This window comes from Hippopotamus amphibius, unplaced genomic scaffold, assembly GCF_030028045.1.
Source record: "Hippopotamus amphibius kiboko isolate mHipAmp2 unplaced genomic scaffold, mHipAmp2.hap2 H_1, whole genome shotgun sequence".
Lineage (NCBI taxonomy): Eukaryota > Metazoa > Chordata > Mammalia > Artiodactyla > Hippopotamidae > Hippopotamus > Hippopotamus amphibius.
In genome coordinates, this window is record NW_026648280.1 from 1,195,272 (window position 1) to 1,210,461 (window position 15,190).

The 15,190-nt window shown below is 40.4% G+C and overlaps 1 protein-coding gene across 1 annotated transcript in view; it reads right to left on the reverse strand.

Moving 5' to 3' along the window:
* The window catches only part of DUXA (double homeobox A), a 17,628-nt gene continuing 2,438 nt past the window's right edge, over positions 1-15,190 (reverse strand). The window contains exons 2-5 of the mRNA XM_057719706.1: positions 2,379-2,533; positions 1,414-1,516; positions 861-1,006; positions 1-99 (exon numbers count right to left, since the gene is read on the reverse strand). Of these exons, the coding sequence (XP_057575689.1) occupies positions 1-99; positions 861-1,006; positions 1,414-1,516; positions 2,379-2,533 (503 nt within the window). The remainder of the gene's footprint in view (positions 100-860; positions 1,007-1,413; positions 1,517-2,378; positions 2,534-15,190) is intronic.

The following is a 15,190-nucleotide window of genomic DNA, read 5'->3' on the forward strand; positions in this document are numbered from 1 at the left end:
TCAGAGATCTTGTCCCTGGTTTTGTCTTTTGTCTGAAGCTTCTTTGTGTTCTCTTTTTTTCTGGGTACGCAGTCTAGATCTTCGGTTTTGAAACCAAATCTAAGTGGTTGAAATAAAGAGATTTAATGAAAACAACTGAGGTCATGCAAGCCTCACCGCTGCTCTTCTCATAAAGCAAAGTGAGGGGAGAGGTGGTTTCTTTTAGGCCTAATTCCCAAGTCATTGACATTCTATGTGACACCTGGGAAAGTCTATTACGTTTCAAAATAAAGCTCGAAATTCTGATTTTTTTTTTTTTTAGTTGCACCATGTGGCATGCACAATCTTAGTTGCCTGACTGGGGATTGAACCTGCGCCCCCTGCAGTGGAAGCCCGGAGTCTTAATCACTGGACTGCCAGGGATGTTTCAAGGAAGACATTTTTCATCCCATAAGACATAATTAATTGCTACTCCTTGCCTGTGTCCATACACACACACACACACACACACACACACACACACACACACACAGAGATATCTCGTGTTTCACAGCTACTATTTTTGGTTTTCAGAGGTTCCAAGTAGAATAGGCACAGGTCTGGAGTCCAAAAACCAGACTTTAGAAAAGACACTTAATATCACTGAACTCTGACCTCCTTCCTGAAGGTACATATTGATACAACTCTACAGGTGAATGATTGATTGTTTTGGAAGAGCTGCACCTATGTAGCCCTGGATATAGATCCTATATCCAAACCAGAAATCCCGTTTTCCATCTGCCCTGCTTAAGATATCCATGAAAACTGGTCCCTGTTGAGGAAGTCCTTCGAGATGTCTCATAATGGACGCACCTACCAATATCAAATCCCTTAACACGTACCTGGACTCTTGACTCTGGAACCCCGATTGCTTCAGCAAGTTGCTCTCTGGAATCAATCCCAGGATAAGGGTTTTCCATGAAGGCATTCATGAGAGTTTGTAATTGGGAAGAAGTGTAGCTGGTACGACACCGTCTGTCTCTTACACCTGGAGGAGGTGAAAGATTGAAGGTAGAGGAACGGTTGAGGTCATTTTACACATTCAAACAAGGAACCCAAACACGTCCCACCATCTCACGTGGAACCTGTTGCCTCTCTTTGAGGGGGCCTTGTCCTGGCCTACTCAAGATGGAAGGTTCTAGAGGAGAAGCAGTATTTGGCTGAGTTGCTGGACTCCAGTACAAATAAGGTAAGCCTCAGAAGTTCCCTGGACTTTGTGGGGAAGAGTTTCCACGGGCCATGTTGAACCCTTTGCTACCAGAAGACCCTGGACAGGAGGCCTTGAAGGAGAAAACATCCTTTTCCCACTCAGTGCAGTAGTTGGCTCCACTGTAAAGAGGCACTTGCGTACCCACGAGGCCCAGCTGGGTAGCAGGCCTGGAGCAGGCTATCTACCTTGAATGTTCTCTTCAGGGTAAGCTGGGTCTTGGCTTGAGTCTAAGTTCTTCTCAGGTCTTTTTGGGAACCCGTGCCTAGCTCTTCGATTCTGAAACCATATCTAAGAGAGCAAAAGAAAATGAGAGAATTAAGCACATTTATGTCAGCTCAGCCCCGTTGCTGTCTTTCCCTAAAGGGAGTGATTCTGGGACCTCCCTGGAGGTCCAGTGGTTAGGACTCCTCGCTTCCACTGCTGGGGGCGTGGGTTCGATCCCTTGTCAGGGAACTAAGACCCCGCGTGCTGCAATGCAGCCAAAGAAAGGGGGTGGTGGCGGTGGGGGGGGGGGAGTGATTCTTATGAGCCCTAAGCTCACGTTTATTACTGATCCCTGTCACATTCAACTAAGTCTTAGATCAAGCCTTGGCATTTAGCATCTTCATGACCTGGTCCCAACAAGATTTGCTATAATAATCTTTTTAAGTTAATAAATAGATGCTGCAATGATCATGCATTTAAGAACCCCCTCAAGCCTAAGTCTGCAGTTGCACACCAGTCCACTACTCTCTGGTCTACTGGAATTCATCGAGAAAGGAAGGTTAACCCTCACATCACCCACAATTCCTCTGGAATCTTACCATGCCTCAGACACTTGCCTATATCTGTGACCACATCACATACAATGACCTGCTTAGCTTTACACCCGGGAATAAGTGTGTCCTCCAGACACCATACCACACCATGCACTTCCTCTTTTCTGAAAGCGTACCTACACATTTCTTGCCCACTCCTGGGAGCTTCTCCACCCTCAGTATCCACATTTGTGAAGTGAGATGAAGAGCAACATCCTTGAGAGTTCATTCTGAGTGTCAAGGAGGACACGCCACGCAAAGCTCTTGTCATGCTGGTACATGATGTGTGCTCCCTGAAAGGCTCCCCCTCCCTTTCTACTTCTCGTCTTGGAGATAGAGAACTTGTAACTCACCTGGATCCTAGACTCTTCAGTGTTGACTTCCAAAGCGAGTCTTTGTTTGACAGCATAACCTGGGTAAGGTTTTTGGTTGAAGGCGTTGATGAGGATTTTCAATTGCTCTTCTGTGAATTTGGTGCGGCTGCGTCTACACTTTGTTGCCATGGTCTCTGTGGAAAGATTAGGAGAGAAGCATTAAATAGGCCGTTTTATATATTCAAACTTCAGGGCTGAGCTTGTCCTTCATATCTTCTTTTCCTTTTGAATCCACCAGAACCCAGCAGGAAAGAACTCTCATACAATTATAAAGCCCTTAAGGACACAAGGGTGATTCTTGAACTTTCCTCAGCTGACCTGAATGCCACGACTAGGGAGTGAAGGTCTTCTGTTTTCAAAAGACATGAAAAGTTGCTGTGTTCTGTTCTATGGATCAAGAACTATATGAGTCAAGAAAACACAGGCCATGTCATGACAATGATGAATGTTTGAACTCATAAAGAGCACCTGTTACAGGTATTTTTAAGCCCCTTTCAGTTTCTCTGGTGAGAATTTCTAGATATATATTAATTCATTTTGAAGTCCATTGTCCTCAATGAATAGGGTCAAAATATTTTTTTTAATATTTATTTGGCTGCATTGGTTCTTAGTTGCGGCATGCGGGATCTTTTGTTGTGGCACATGGGCTTCTCTCTAGTGGTGGCGCGTGGGTTCAATCCCTGGTTGGGGAACTAAGATCCCACATGCCGCAGGACTGCTAAGCCCTCGTGCTCTAGAGCCTGCGCACCACAACGAAGAGAGATGATGGTTTGGAGAGAACTTCCAAATAGTTTGTGATGGAATTTTTCTGATGGAAAAGTGATCTGCTCTGAGGTAAGTTAAGAATCCTCATAGGACCCCACCCATCTAATACCTTCACTTATCTTATTCACCACTCACATGTCCTTGACTGTATTTTTTTTTTTTTGAAGTGAATGGTGAATGGGGATTTTTTAAAAAATGAACTATAGTTGATTTACAATATTGTGTTAGTTTCAGATGTACAGCAAAGTAACATATATATATATACACACATTTATATATATGTACATATATATACATAGGTATATTCTTTTTCAGATTCTTTTCTATTACATGTTATTACAAGATATTGAATATAGTTTCCTGTGCTATAGTTCCTTGTCATTATCTATTTTATATATAGGGGTCTGTATCTGTTAATCCCAAACTCCTAATTTACTCCTCCCCCCACCTTTGGTAACCATAAATTCCTTTTCTATGTCTGTGAGTCTATTTCTATTTTGTAAAGAAGTTCATTTGTATCATTTTTTAGATTCCACATATAAGTGATATATTTGCCTTTCTCTGTCTCATTTACTTCACTTTTTAATCCATTCATCTATCAATGGACACTTAGGTTGCTTCCATGTCTTGGCTATTGTAAATAGTGCTGCTATGAACTTTGGCGTACGTGTATGTTTTCAAATAATAGTTTTGTCTGGATATATAGCCAGGAGTGGGATTGCTGGATCATATGGTAGTTCTATTTTTAGTTTTCTGAGGGCCCTCTAAACTGTTCTCCATAGTGGCTGCACCAAATTACATTCCCACCAACAGTGTAAGAGGCTTCCCTTTGATTTTGGAGGCTATAATTATCCCAATTCTAACTGTGGACTTTAGTTACTAATAATGTATCAATATTGATTCACTAGTTGTGACAAATGTGCAGTACTGATATAAGATGTTACTAATAGGGGAAACTGGATGTGCAATATATAGTAATTCCCCACACTATCTTGTTTACCTACCTAAGGGCTTAAGGTTCCCTTTCAGCTTTCTTGCTCTTACATTTAAGAATGGATGCAGTCACCATAAACAAAACTAAAAGACAATCTATAGACTGGGAGAAAATATTTGCAAATGATTGGACCGACAAGGACTTAATTTCCAAAATATACAAACAGCTCATACAACAACTCAATATCAAAAAAACACATACAGCTCAATCAAAAATGGGCAGAAGACCTAATTAGACATACGGTTGGCCAACAAGAACATGGAAACATGCTCAATATCGCTACTTATTAGAGAAATGTAAATCAAAACTACAATGAGGTATCACCTCACACCAAGTCAGAATGGCTATCATCAAAAAGTCTACAAATAATAAATGCTGGAGAGGGTGTGGAGAAAAGGTAGTGTTGGTTAAAAAAAATGACTTACTGCGTGAAGAAAAATTAAATTGGGTCACACAATATACAATATATAAAAATAAATGCCAAAAAATTAAATACATATGAAAGCTACAAATAGAAAGATAATGTACAAGAAAACCTATGTTACACTGAAGTAGAAAAGGGTTATATACTAAATAAGATACCAAAATGCGTAATGAGAAAAATTGCTGGAACTAAAGATATCATATTTGAAACCTTCAGTTCAAAAGTTAGAAAAGCAGATGAAAGTCAGCAGCTTGCAATGATGGAGGTGAGGTGGGGAGATCAGAACCCTTCTTGAGAGCTGGGTGGAATGTAACTTGTTTAAGATAATCTGTAGGGCAATCAGTGTATGCTTGTTTAAATTATGTATAGTAAGTAATTGTAACCCTGCAATCCATTTCCTGCCTACATTTCCATGACAGTTTTCAGAATGTTGTTTTTAGTAACAGCTGAAGCAACTAAATACCCATTGCTAGGAGAATGGATAAGTAATATATGATATGTGCCCATGATGGAATTTTATGCATAAGACCAAAGTAATGAGGAAAAAATGATAAAGAAATAAGTTAGGTAGAGCAAGAAGGCTATAAAGCCTGGAGAAGAAGAAACAAAGTAGAAGCAGACGAGGTCCTAGACCTCCCAGGCCGGGCAGATTATATAGGACCTCTTTGGACCATGTGCTTTTGACTCTTAGTATGATGGGACATCACCGAGGGGTTTTGAGTAACTAAAAGACTTGATCTGAGAGTTTGACAAGATCACATGGGCTACGGGGTTGAGAATAGATTGAATCAGGGCCGGGGTGGAAGCAGAGAGATCAATTCTTGTGAAAATCCAGTGACAGTGGTGGAAACAGTCCAAGAAATGGTCAGAAGATCCCTAACATATTTCATTAAAGCCAACAGAATTTCCAGCCTGATTAGATGTAGGTTATGAGAGAAAGACAAGGTCAAGGATGTTTCCTAAGTTTTTGGCTTGAGCAACTGACATTTCTTGAGCGAGGAAAACAGTAGGAGAAAGAGTTTGGATCTTAACATCGGGAGTTCAGTTTGGGACATATGGAGTTTGCGATGCCTGTTACAGACAAGTAGGCAGTAAGGTAGACAAAGCCAAAGTTCAGGAGAAAAGTTCGGTCTGGAGAGAGAAATCTGGAAGCTATTTTGATTCCAAAGACATTCTGGTCTCAGGATTTTTGATGCCTCCCTGAAGTTCTTTCCGTGTGTCTCTCTCCTTTTCCTTCTTCCTGTCTATTTTTTCCTCCCATCTGAAACAATAATTTGTATTGTTTCGTTCTTGTATGCCTGCATCTTTCCGAAATTCCCAATGCTCAGATGCACAGAAAACAGCACATTTTCATATCACATGAGAGAAATAGATTTCCCCTTATCCTGGCATAGTTATTTAAAAGTTTGAAAAATGGGACTCCCACAACGTCTAACAAGCCCACTATGTTTTCAGCCCAGCCACCCCTCCAAACCAAGGAAACCACAACTGCAGTCTGATGTGTGAGGAACTTACTGTGTGGAGAGCTGTCTTGGGCCATCTTGGAAGAGAGCTCCGAAGTCTGGTTCCACCAAAAGACAAACAGTACTGGCGAGGCTGGCTTTATATGACCAGCGGGATGGCCCCTCCCACTTACTTAAGCATACACCCACCTAATCTAGGAAGGACTAGATAGGATTTTCTTTTCTTCCCTTGATAAGAGTTTTAATCATTTATGCCAACCTCTGCAACTGAACAAGCACATTTTTGAGTTCTATTGCAAGTTTACACGTCTTTCTTCCAACGTTTAGTATATAGGTATGTACTCTTTTCAAAATTGCTTTTTCATGCTCTTCACTTATCTTTTAAGTGGTGTCCTTTTCTTATTAAGTTAATAACTGGTACCAGGATTAGTGTAAGGCAAGTGAGGCTCTCATTTCCAGGGAGCAATATTTAAAGGAGGTGCTAAAAATTCTGTGATCAAGATAAATAATATTTGTGGCACAAATGAACCTATCTACAAAACAGAAAGACTCGTAGACATAGAGAACAGACTGGTGGTTTCCATGGGGGAGGGGGGAGAGAGGGGAATGGACTGGGAGGTTGGGGTTGGTAGATGCAAACTATCACATTTAGAGTGGATAAACAAGGTCCTACTGTGTGGCATAGGGAACTATATTGAATATCCTGTGATAAACCATAATGGAAAAGAATATTTTAAGAAAAGAATGTATATAGGTGTGTAACTGAGTCAATTTGCTGTACAGCAGAGATTGGCACAACGTTATAAATCAATCATACTTCAATTAAAAAAAGTACAAAAAATAAAATCAATTGTATAAAAATTAAAAAAGAAAAAATGGAAAAGAAAAAACAAAAAAAGATCAGTAATATTTGAATGCAATACTTAAAAAAATAAAAACTAATTGCAAAAAGTCCATGAGTACAAAATATGAAAATTATCAATGAAAACAGGATCCTATCCTGCACTGGCAGAAGTTATGCAAGTGAGGGCACATGTGCAGTTTCTCTCCTTTGCAATTTCTTCTCAAGGTCATTGATCAGTCCCGTGGGAATTTGACAAGTTCTTGTAATTGTTTATAGCTGTCATCCACTGCAGGATAGAAAACCAATTTTTACTTATTACCCATATATGTTTCTTCGATTCAGGAGGAGTCAAAGTGTCAGGGGACACTACCAAGGACGCCCAATACTTTAAGCAGCACCTTTGTTCCACAAGGGCAATGATGCACTTAAGAGGTGAAAACATGACCTTTAGAACAAAAGTAAAGAAGCTGATGGGAACTCCCTGGTGGTCCAGTGGTTAGGATTCGACACTTTCTTTGCCAGGGCCCGGGTGTGATCCCTGGTCGGAGAACTAGGATCCCGCAAGCTGAGAGAGAAAAAACAAAACAAAACAAAACCCCAAAACCTGAGTCCCTTATAGAGCCACCTAAGCCATCTAGTAAGTGGAGGAAACCATTTAAAAAGAGAGCTAAACCAGTCTTGAGAGGTGTAAGCTGATAACTGCTTCCCAGGAATGAGCCTCTGCCATGAATATTTTTTGATAAATTTCCTCTTGACTGTCATATACAAACACGCAGCACTGAGAACCCACCAACGCACAAACACCTCCTCAAGATGCCTCCATAATAATGTGAGCCAGTCCCTCATAGTAAATCTGTTTTTATTCATATATCTTTCCTTTCGGTGCTGTTTCTCTGAAGAACTCTGATTAACACAGATTTGGGAACCAAGAGTGGTTGTCGAGGAACAGAGTTTAAGGATGAGTTTTCTTTTCTTTTCTTTTTAAGGATGAGTTTTCTGAATTTGTTCTTGGGTTTCTAGAATTGGCTTTCTGACCACTTTAGATTTAAAGATGCTAATGGCTCTATTTCTATTAGCAAAGGGAGCACTGGTAGTAAATGCATGCGAGTTGTTTATAGAGATACACAAAATATCTCCATTGGATACTTCTAATCAACCACTTATAAGAAGCTAAGGCACTGCTTGTATGATACTTTTTAACATTTTTAGAAAACTAGGGAATGTGATGATGTTGGTTGTTTGCTCCTAATGTTGTTGGACAAAGTAGTGAAAGAAAAGGATCAGCTCAGGGATTTGAATTTCCAGCTCACAAAAGGCACAAGTGACCTAAGACCTTCTGTGTGTGCCCTGAAGAAAGCCCTTATCTCCTGTGGACAAGGGGCTGAAGTTGCTGGAAATCAAATGCAAAATCTCAGGCTGTGACTGACTGAATTACAACACAAGTTGAACTCCCAGCCTCACAGGGTATCTACTTTATTTATTTTCATAAAGGTCCAAGAATTTTATGGACAGATTCTTCACTTTACATAGAAATGTAGGAAATTGCTTAGCTGAACTTAAGCAACAGTTTTTTCAATTGAAGTATAATTGATTTACAATGTGTTAATTTCAGGTGTACAGCAAAGTGATTCAGTTATACATATATATTTTTTCAGATTCTTTTCCCTTATAGGTTATTACAAAATATTGAGTATAGTTCCTGTGCTATACAGCAGGTCCTTGTTGGTTATCTTTTTTTGTATTTTTATTTTTATTTATTTTGGTTATCTAGTTTATATATAGTAGTGTGTATATATTAATCCCAAACTCCTAATTTATCACCCCTCCCTGCCACATTTCCCCTTTGGTAGACATAAGTTTGTTTTCTGTGTCTGTGAGTCTATTTTTGTTTTGTAAGTAAGTTCATTTGTATCATTTTTTAAGATTTCACGTATAAGTGATATCATAGAACATTTATCTTTCTTTGTCTGGCTTACTTCACTTAGTATGACAATCTCTAGGTCCATCACTGGGTACCTACTTTTAAAGTTAGGAAAGAACAGGATAGAGACATGTGGGGAGACCTTGATGAAAATGGGGACAGTGAGACCCTAAAGTCTGGGTTTTTTGTTTTGTTTTGTTTTTTGCCACTTGGCTCATGGGATCTTAGTTCCCCGACCAGGGACTGAACCCGGGCCCTTGGCAATGAAGTCTCAAGAGTCTGAACCACTGGACCGGCAGGGAATTCCCGAGACCCTACATTCTGATGAGTCTTCTTTGCCAGTGGCAAAGGCCTCTTCTCCCCTGGTGAAAGCACACAGTGGCAGTGGCAGCCCGACCCCCGGTGATATCCTTTCTGTCTCTGGGATAGTAACACTGCATTGCCTGAGGATCAGTAATTGCCTTCCCTGAGGCAGTTGCCCTGCAAGATGGTGCTGGTTCTACTCAGGACCCACTCCCACTAACCTTCTTTGCTTTCAGACCTGTCACCAGACTCAAGTCCCAGCAGGCCTCTGTGGACAACGAACGTCACCTGCCATCTCAATAAACAAAGGATGTGGTGGCCGCTGCAGCCACCCCATGCGGTGCACTCCGAGGGATTCAGGATGGAGAAAAGCAGGATACTGGCCCTAGATAGTTAAGGTGCATATCAAAGGAATATTTTCAATAAGCCCAGACTCTCGTATCTTCCCATACATAGAAATGCACTAAATTCATTAACCTGAGATGTCTGGTATTCTTTTTATTTATTTATTTATTTATTGGTTGCGTTGGGTCTTCATTGCTGTACACGGGCTTTCTCTAGCTGTGCCGAGCAGGGGCTACTCTTCGTTGTGGTGCGCAGGCTCCTTATTGCCGTGGTTTCTCTTGTTGCTGAGCACAGGCTCTAGGCGCGCAGGCTTCAGTCGTTGCGGCACACGGGCTCAGTAGTTGTGGCGCACGGGAGTTGTTGCTCCGCGGCATGTGGGATCTTCCTGGAGCAGGGCTCGAACCGGTGTCCCCTGCATTGACAGGCGGATTCTTAACCACGGCGCCACCTAGCGAGTCCTGGTATTCTTTATTGAGCAGTAATCTTTTGAGGTTCAACTACCTGGATTTTATTTTGCAGAGAATTCTACATATCCTGGCTCCTCAGTTACCTCTCAGAACAGTCCCTCAGAGCTATCTGAGAGGCTGTATCCCAGGCATAAGCCCTCAGTGAATCCACAGGATAAAATATAATTCCCAACTTCTAAGTTGTGCATTTTTTTTCAGTCGACAGTTTTGACTGCCGATGAAGTGACCCAGAGCAGACATCTTTCCTGATTCTCAGATCTCCCCTTATTGACTGATAAAGCAAAGTTTAGTTGGGTGGTGTTAAAACTCCTCTCTGGAGGAGTAGATTATCCTTGAAACTTAGCTACAAAAAGAGGTACCTAGGGCTTCCTAGGTGGCGCAGTGGTTAAGAATCCGCCTGCCAATGCAGAGGTCACAGGTTCGATCCCTGCTCCAGGAAGATCCCACATGCCGCGGAGCAACTAAGCCCGTGTGCCACAAAAAAAAAATAAAATAAAATAAAATAAAAACAGATGACTGAACTTGGTGTACCCCCAAAAAAATAAAAAAAAAAAAAAAAAAAGAGGTACCTAGCTAACACAACATTGTAAAGCAACCATACTCCAATAAAAATTAATTAAAAAAAAAAAAGGTACCTGCGTTATCCTAAATTGAAAAGCTAGGAAGATTTTGGCTTAGTGTAGACACTGAGTGGGTTATCTCCCGTTGAAAGACACTGGGATGATTTTGTTCAGTTTAGATGCTGAGTGGGTTATCTTAAGTTGAAAGACTGGGAAGACTTTGCTGGAACGTCTCCCTAACCCAAAATCTAATTCATCGCCTCTTTAAGGGTTTATCAAGAAAAAATACAAATCCTAAAAGTCTTTCCCACAAATAATAAAGCCTTAGTCATCTGAGTAAGCAAATTAAATTTATTCCAACTGTTATTTATAAACTGGTAAGTTTACATTGTAATACCTGATTCATGAGTAAGTGTTAAAGTGAAGCTATGAGATCTCCAGTTTTGCCTGTTTATATGTCTGTGTACACATTATACTTTGATATGTCTCTACCTCTGGATAATGTTACCAAAGTTAATTTTTTACAAAGCTCTATTTAACTGACTTAAAGGTAAACACTTACAAATTAAATATTTCTAAATGTAAAAGAAACTGGCCAGAATGAATTTCAGGTTCATGTGATCTGGGAAGTATTCGACATTAAATTAATACCTCGTATTAAAGTTAACTTAAGCTTCTTGGTTTAATGAATATAGACATCTTATTTTTATTGTACCTAGGTTAACTAAAGGTCAGTAATTTCATGTTATTTCTGTTGCAGAGTTTGTCAGCAAGTTTGTTGGTATGGTGATATTTTCATAAGTTATAAAATAAATGTAAGTGAGATAAGAGTTTTCAGATGAACTTTTTAGGAATAATTATGTTTAGGGTATGTCTATCTAAAGTAGTTTCTCCAGGGAATTCACTGGTGGTCCAGTGGTTAGGACTCACGAGGTCTCACTGCCAAAGAGCCAGGGTCAATCTCTGGTCAGGGTCAATCCCACAAGCTGTGTGGTATGGGAAAAAAAAAGTTTCTCCAGATTTTTGGTAGCTTGAATTTGGCTAAGTTAAGTTAAATGACAGGATTTCACTGAATATCCAAGCCATTTCAGATAAAATAAAATACTGGAACATTAATTGCTAAATGGGTCTAAATTTACCTACTTTTGTCTTCTTATGTGAGGAAAACTAAAGATGTTTGAATTTATTAGACACATTTGTACAACATTGAGGAAAGAAGTTATGCTATGTGCAGATATATGTTCCCAGAGGTTATGGAATAGTCCAATCAAGAAATGCCCCTCAGGCTTCCTAGGTGGCACAGTAGTTGAGAATCTGCCTGCCAATGCAGGGAACATGGATTCGAGCCCTGCTCCAGGAAGATCCCACATGCCATGGAGCAACTAAGCCTGTGTGCCACAACTACTGAGCCTCTGCTTTAGAGCCCATGAGCCACAACTATTGAGCCCATGTGCTGCAACTACTGAAGCCCACGTGCCTAGAGCCCGTGATCCGCAATGAGAGAAGCCACAGCAATGAGGAGCCCGTGCACCACAACGAAGAGTAGCCCCCGCTCACCGCAACTAAAAAAGAAAGCCCGCGCACAGCAAAAAAGACCCAACACAGCCAATAAAATAAATAAATAAATAAATAAATTTATAAAAGAAAAGAAATTCCCCTCAATCACTTCTGAGACTTGAGCCAGTTTACAAGTTCAGAACATCTTGGATGAAGGGGAGGCAGTGTCCCCTTGGGCAAGAACCACCACATCACACTACGGAAAATTTATATTGTTACTCTTTCTCCTGGTCTTCTCCAAAGCGACCTTGTAGGCAAAGATAGAATCAGACCTTTTAGGGACTACTGGACTCTGGCTCTGAACTGACACTAATTCCAGGAAATCCGGAGTTCAGGTGGTCCACGGATTTGTAACTCAGATCCCTCTCACGGTGGGTCCAGTGGACCCTCAGACATGTCCTGTGGCTATTCCCACAGTTCCAGAATGCATAATTAGAACAGACATACTTAGCAGATGGCAGAATTCCCACATTGGTTCTCTGGCCTGTGGAGTAAGGGCTTTTATGATGGGAAAGGCCAAGTGGAAGCCATCAGGTCTGCCTCTACCTAGGAAAATAATAAATCAAAAGACATACTGCTTTCCTGGAGAGATTTCAGAGAGCCTCCATCAAAGACTTGAAAGATACAGGGGTGGTTGTTGCCACCACATCCCCATTCAGCTACCCAGTTTAGCCTGTGAAGAAGACAGATGGGTCTTGGAGAATATCAGTGGGTTAGCATAATCTTGCACCAGGTGGTGACTCCAACTGCACCTGTTGTACCAGATGTGGTTTCATTGCTTGAACAAATGTGCACATCCCCTATATCTGAAATCTAAAAACAAACAAATGAACAAACGTAGCTAAACAGAAACAGAGTCATAGATACAGAGAAAACACAGTTGGTTGCCAGAATATAGGGGGTGTGTGTTGGGGGATGGGAATAAGTGAAAGAGGTGAGGGAGATTAAGAGGTATAAACTTCCAGTTAAACAATAAATGAGTCATATCATTTTGGTTTTGTGCCATAAGCACAATTTTTTTTTCAGTTCAAAAAATCAACTGCAGTGCTTCAAAATATACACATATTTTTTTAAGATTATGAACAAGGGTTGCTCCATACCTTACTGAAATAACTATAGTGTGTCTGTTTTGTAGTAGACATTGTTTAAAATTTTCAGTATACAGTAGTGAACAAAACAATCAAAGATCCTTGTCCTCATGAACATCTAGAGAGGGAGTCAGAAAATAAACAATAGTTGTAATAAACAAGCAAAGTATATATCAGAAGTTAATCGGTGCTATGGCAAAGAAAATGATAAGGAAGAGAACAGTAAGGTGGATGTGGGTACAGAGCTGGGGATATTGGTTTACAAATTTTCATTAGGATGATCAGGGAAGAGCTTGTGGAGAAGGTGACATATGACCAAAGTCAATATGGAGGTGAGAGAGTGAGTCATGTGGAGATGGGAGGGGAGAGGGAATGTCCTGGCATAGGGTTTAAAGTGAGTGTGTCTCCAGTCAATGCATGGAGCAGGAAACTAACATGGAGTAAAGCAGAAAGCAGTAAAAGACTGTGAGGACTTTGAGACGATGGGGCCACTGCAGTCAGATTTTGTGTAGAGGAAGACATAACTCCCCTTATGTTGTGTATTACTTTCCTATTGCTGTGTAAAAATTGTCATAAATGTATGGCTTAAAACAATGCACACTAATTATTTCACATTTTTAGTAGATCAAGAGTTTGGTCATGGCTTAACTGAGTTGTCTGCTTCAAGATCTTTTTTTTTTTTTAATATTTATGTATTTATTTGGCTGCTCCAGGTCTTAGTTGCAGCATGTGGGATCTTTAGTTGTGGCATGCCAGATCTAGATCAAACTGGGGTCCCCAGCATTGGGAGCTCAGAGTCTTAACCGCTGGACCACCAGGGAAGTCCCTGCTTCCAGATCTGACAAAGTTGTGCTCAAGTTGTCAGTCAGGACTGAAGTCCTAACAGAGACTCAATTGAGGAACAAGACACTTCAAAACTCATTTAGATTATTGCTAGAATTTATTTTCTTGTGGCTGTAGGGCTGAGGGCTTCCTTGTTGTCTGTCGGTGAAGGTCACCCTCAGCTTCTAAAAACTGCCTGCTGTTCCTTATTATGTGAACCTGCCAGCATGGTTGCTGGCTTCATCAAGCCTGCATGGGAGAGAGAGAATCCAGCAAGATGGGCCTTACCCTGTACACATTACCACATATATCGCATCACCATTGGTATATTCTGTATGTCTAGAAGCAAGTTACAGGTCTGGCCCACAATCAAGGACAGAGGTCATACAAAGTCTAGTGCACCAAGAGGCAGCAATTATGAGGTCCACTCTGGTCATCCTAGAGTCTATCTTCCACACATTTTTAAGAGGCTCACTCAGGCTATTGCAAGAACAGACTCTAGTGGGGTGAGGAGATGGAGAAAACTCCCACCTCACCTCGCTTTGCCACACTCCACCATATACTATATATATATATATACATACACACACACACATATAGATATATATAGATATAGATATGTATACTTTTTGTTTGTAAATGATTTCAGAATTACAGGAAAATTTTAAGAATAGCACAAAGAAGCTCTGTATACCCTTAAAATAGATTTATCAACTAACATTTTGTCACATTTGCTTTATCTTTCTCATTGTTTCTCCCTCCCATTATCCATCAATTTATATTTTTCTGAACCATTTGAGAGCTTTACACTTAATGTCTCTTTCTTCCTAAATATTTGTTTGTATTTTCTGAGAAGACAGACATTTTCTTACACAACCAGAAGGCAATTTCCAATATCAGAGAATTTAACATTAAATCAGTAGATACATTACATTCATCACATGTAATCCATCGTATGTAATAGGATCCTTCATAACAATGGATTGATACCAGATTTGATCTGGTTAGACAGAAGCACATCTTCATTTGGAGATTAAGTATGGAGATTGAGTATTATAGCCTGGACTAGGCTATAATACTCAGTTATTGGATTAAACACTAATCTAGGTGTTGCTGTGAAGGTATTTTGTAGATGTGCTAAACAACTACAATCAGTTGACTTTAAGCAAAGGATTTATTTTGATAAAGTGGTTGGGCCTTATCCAATCAGTTGAAAGGCCTTAAGAGGAAAAGTAAGG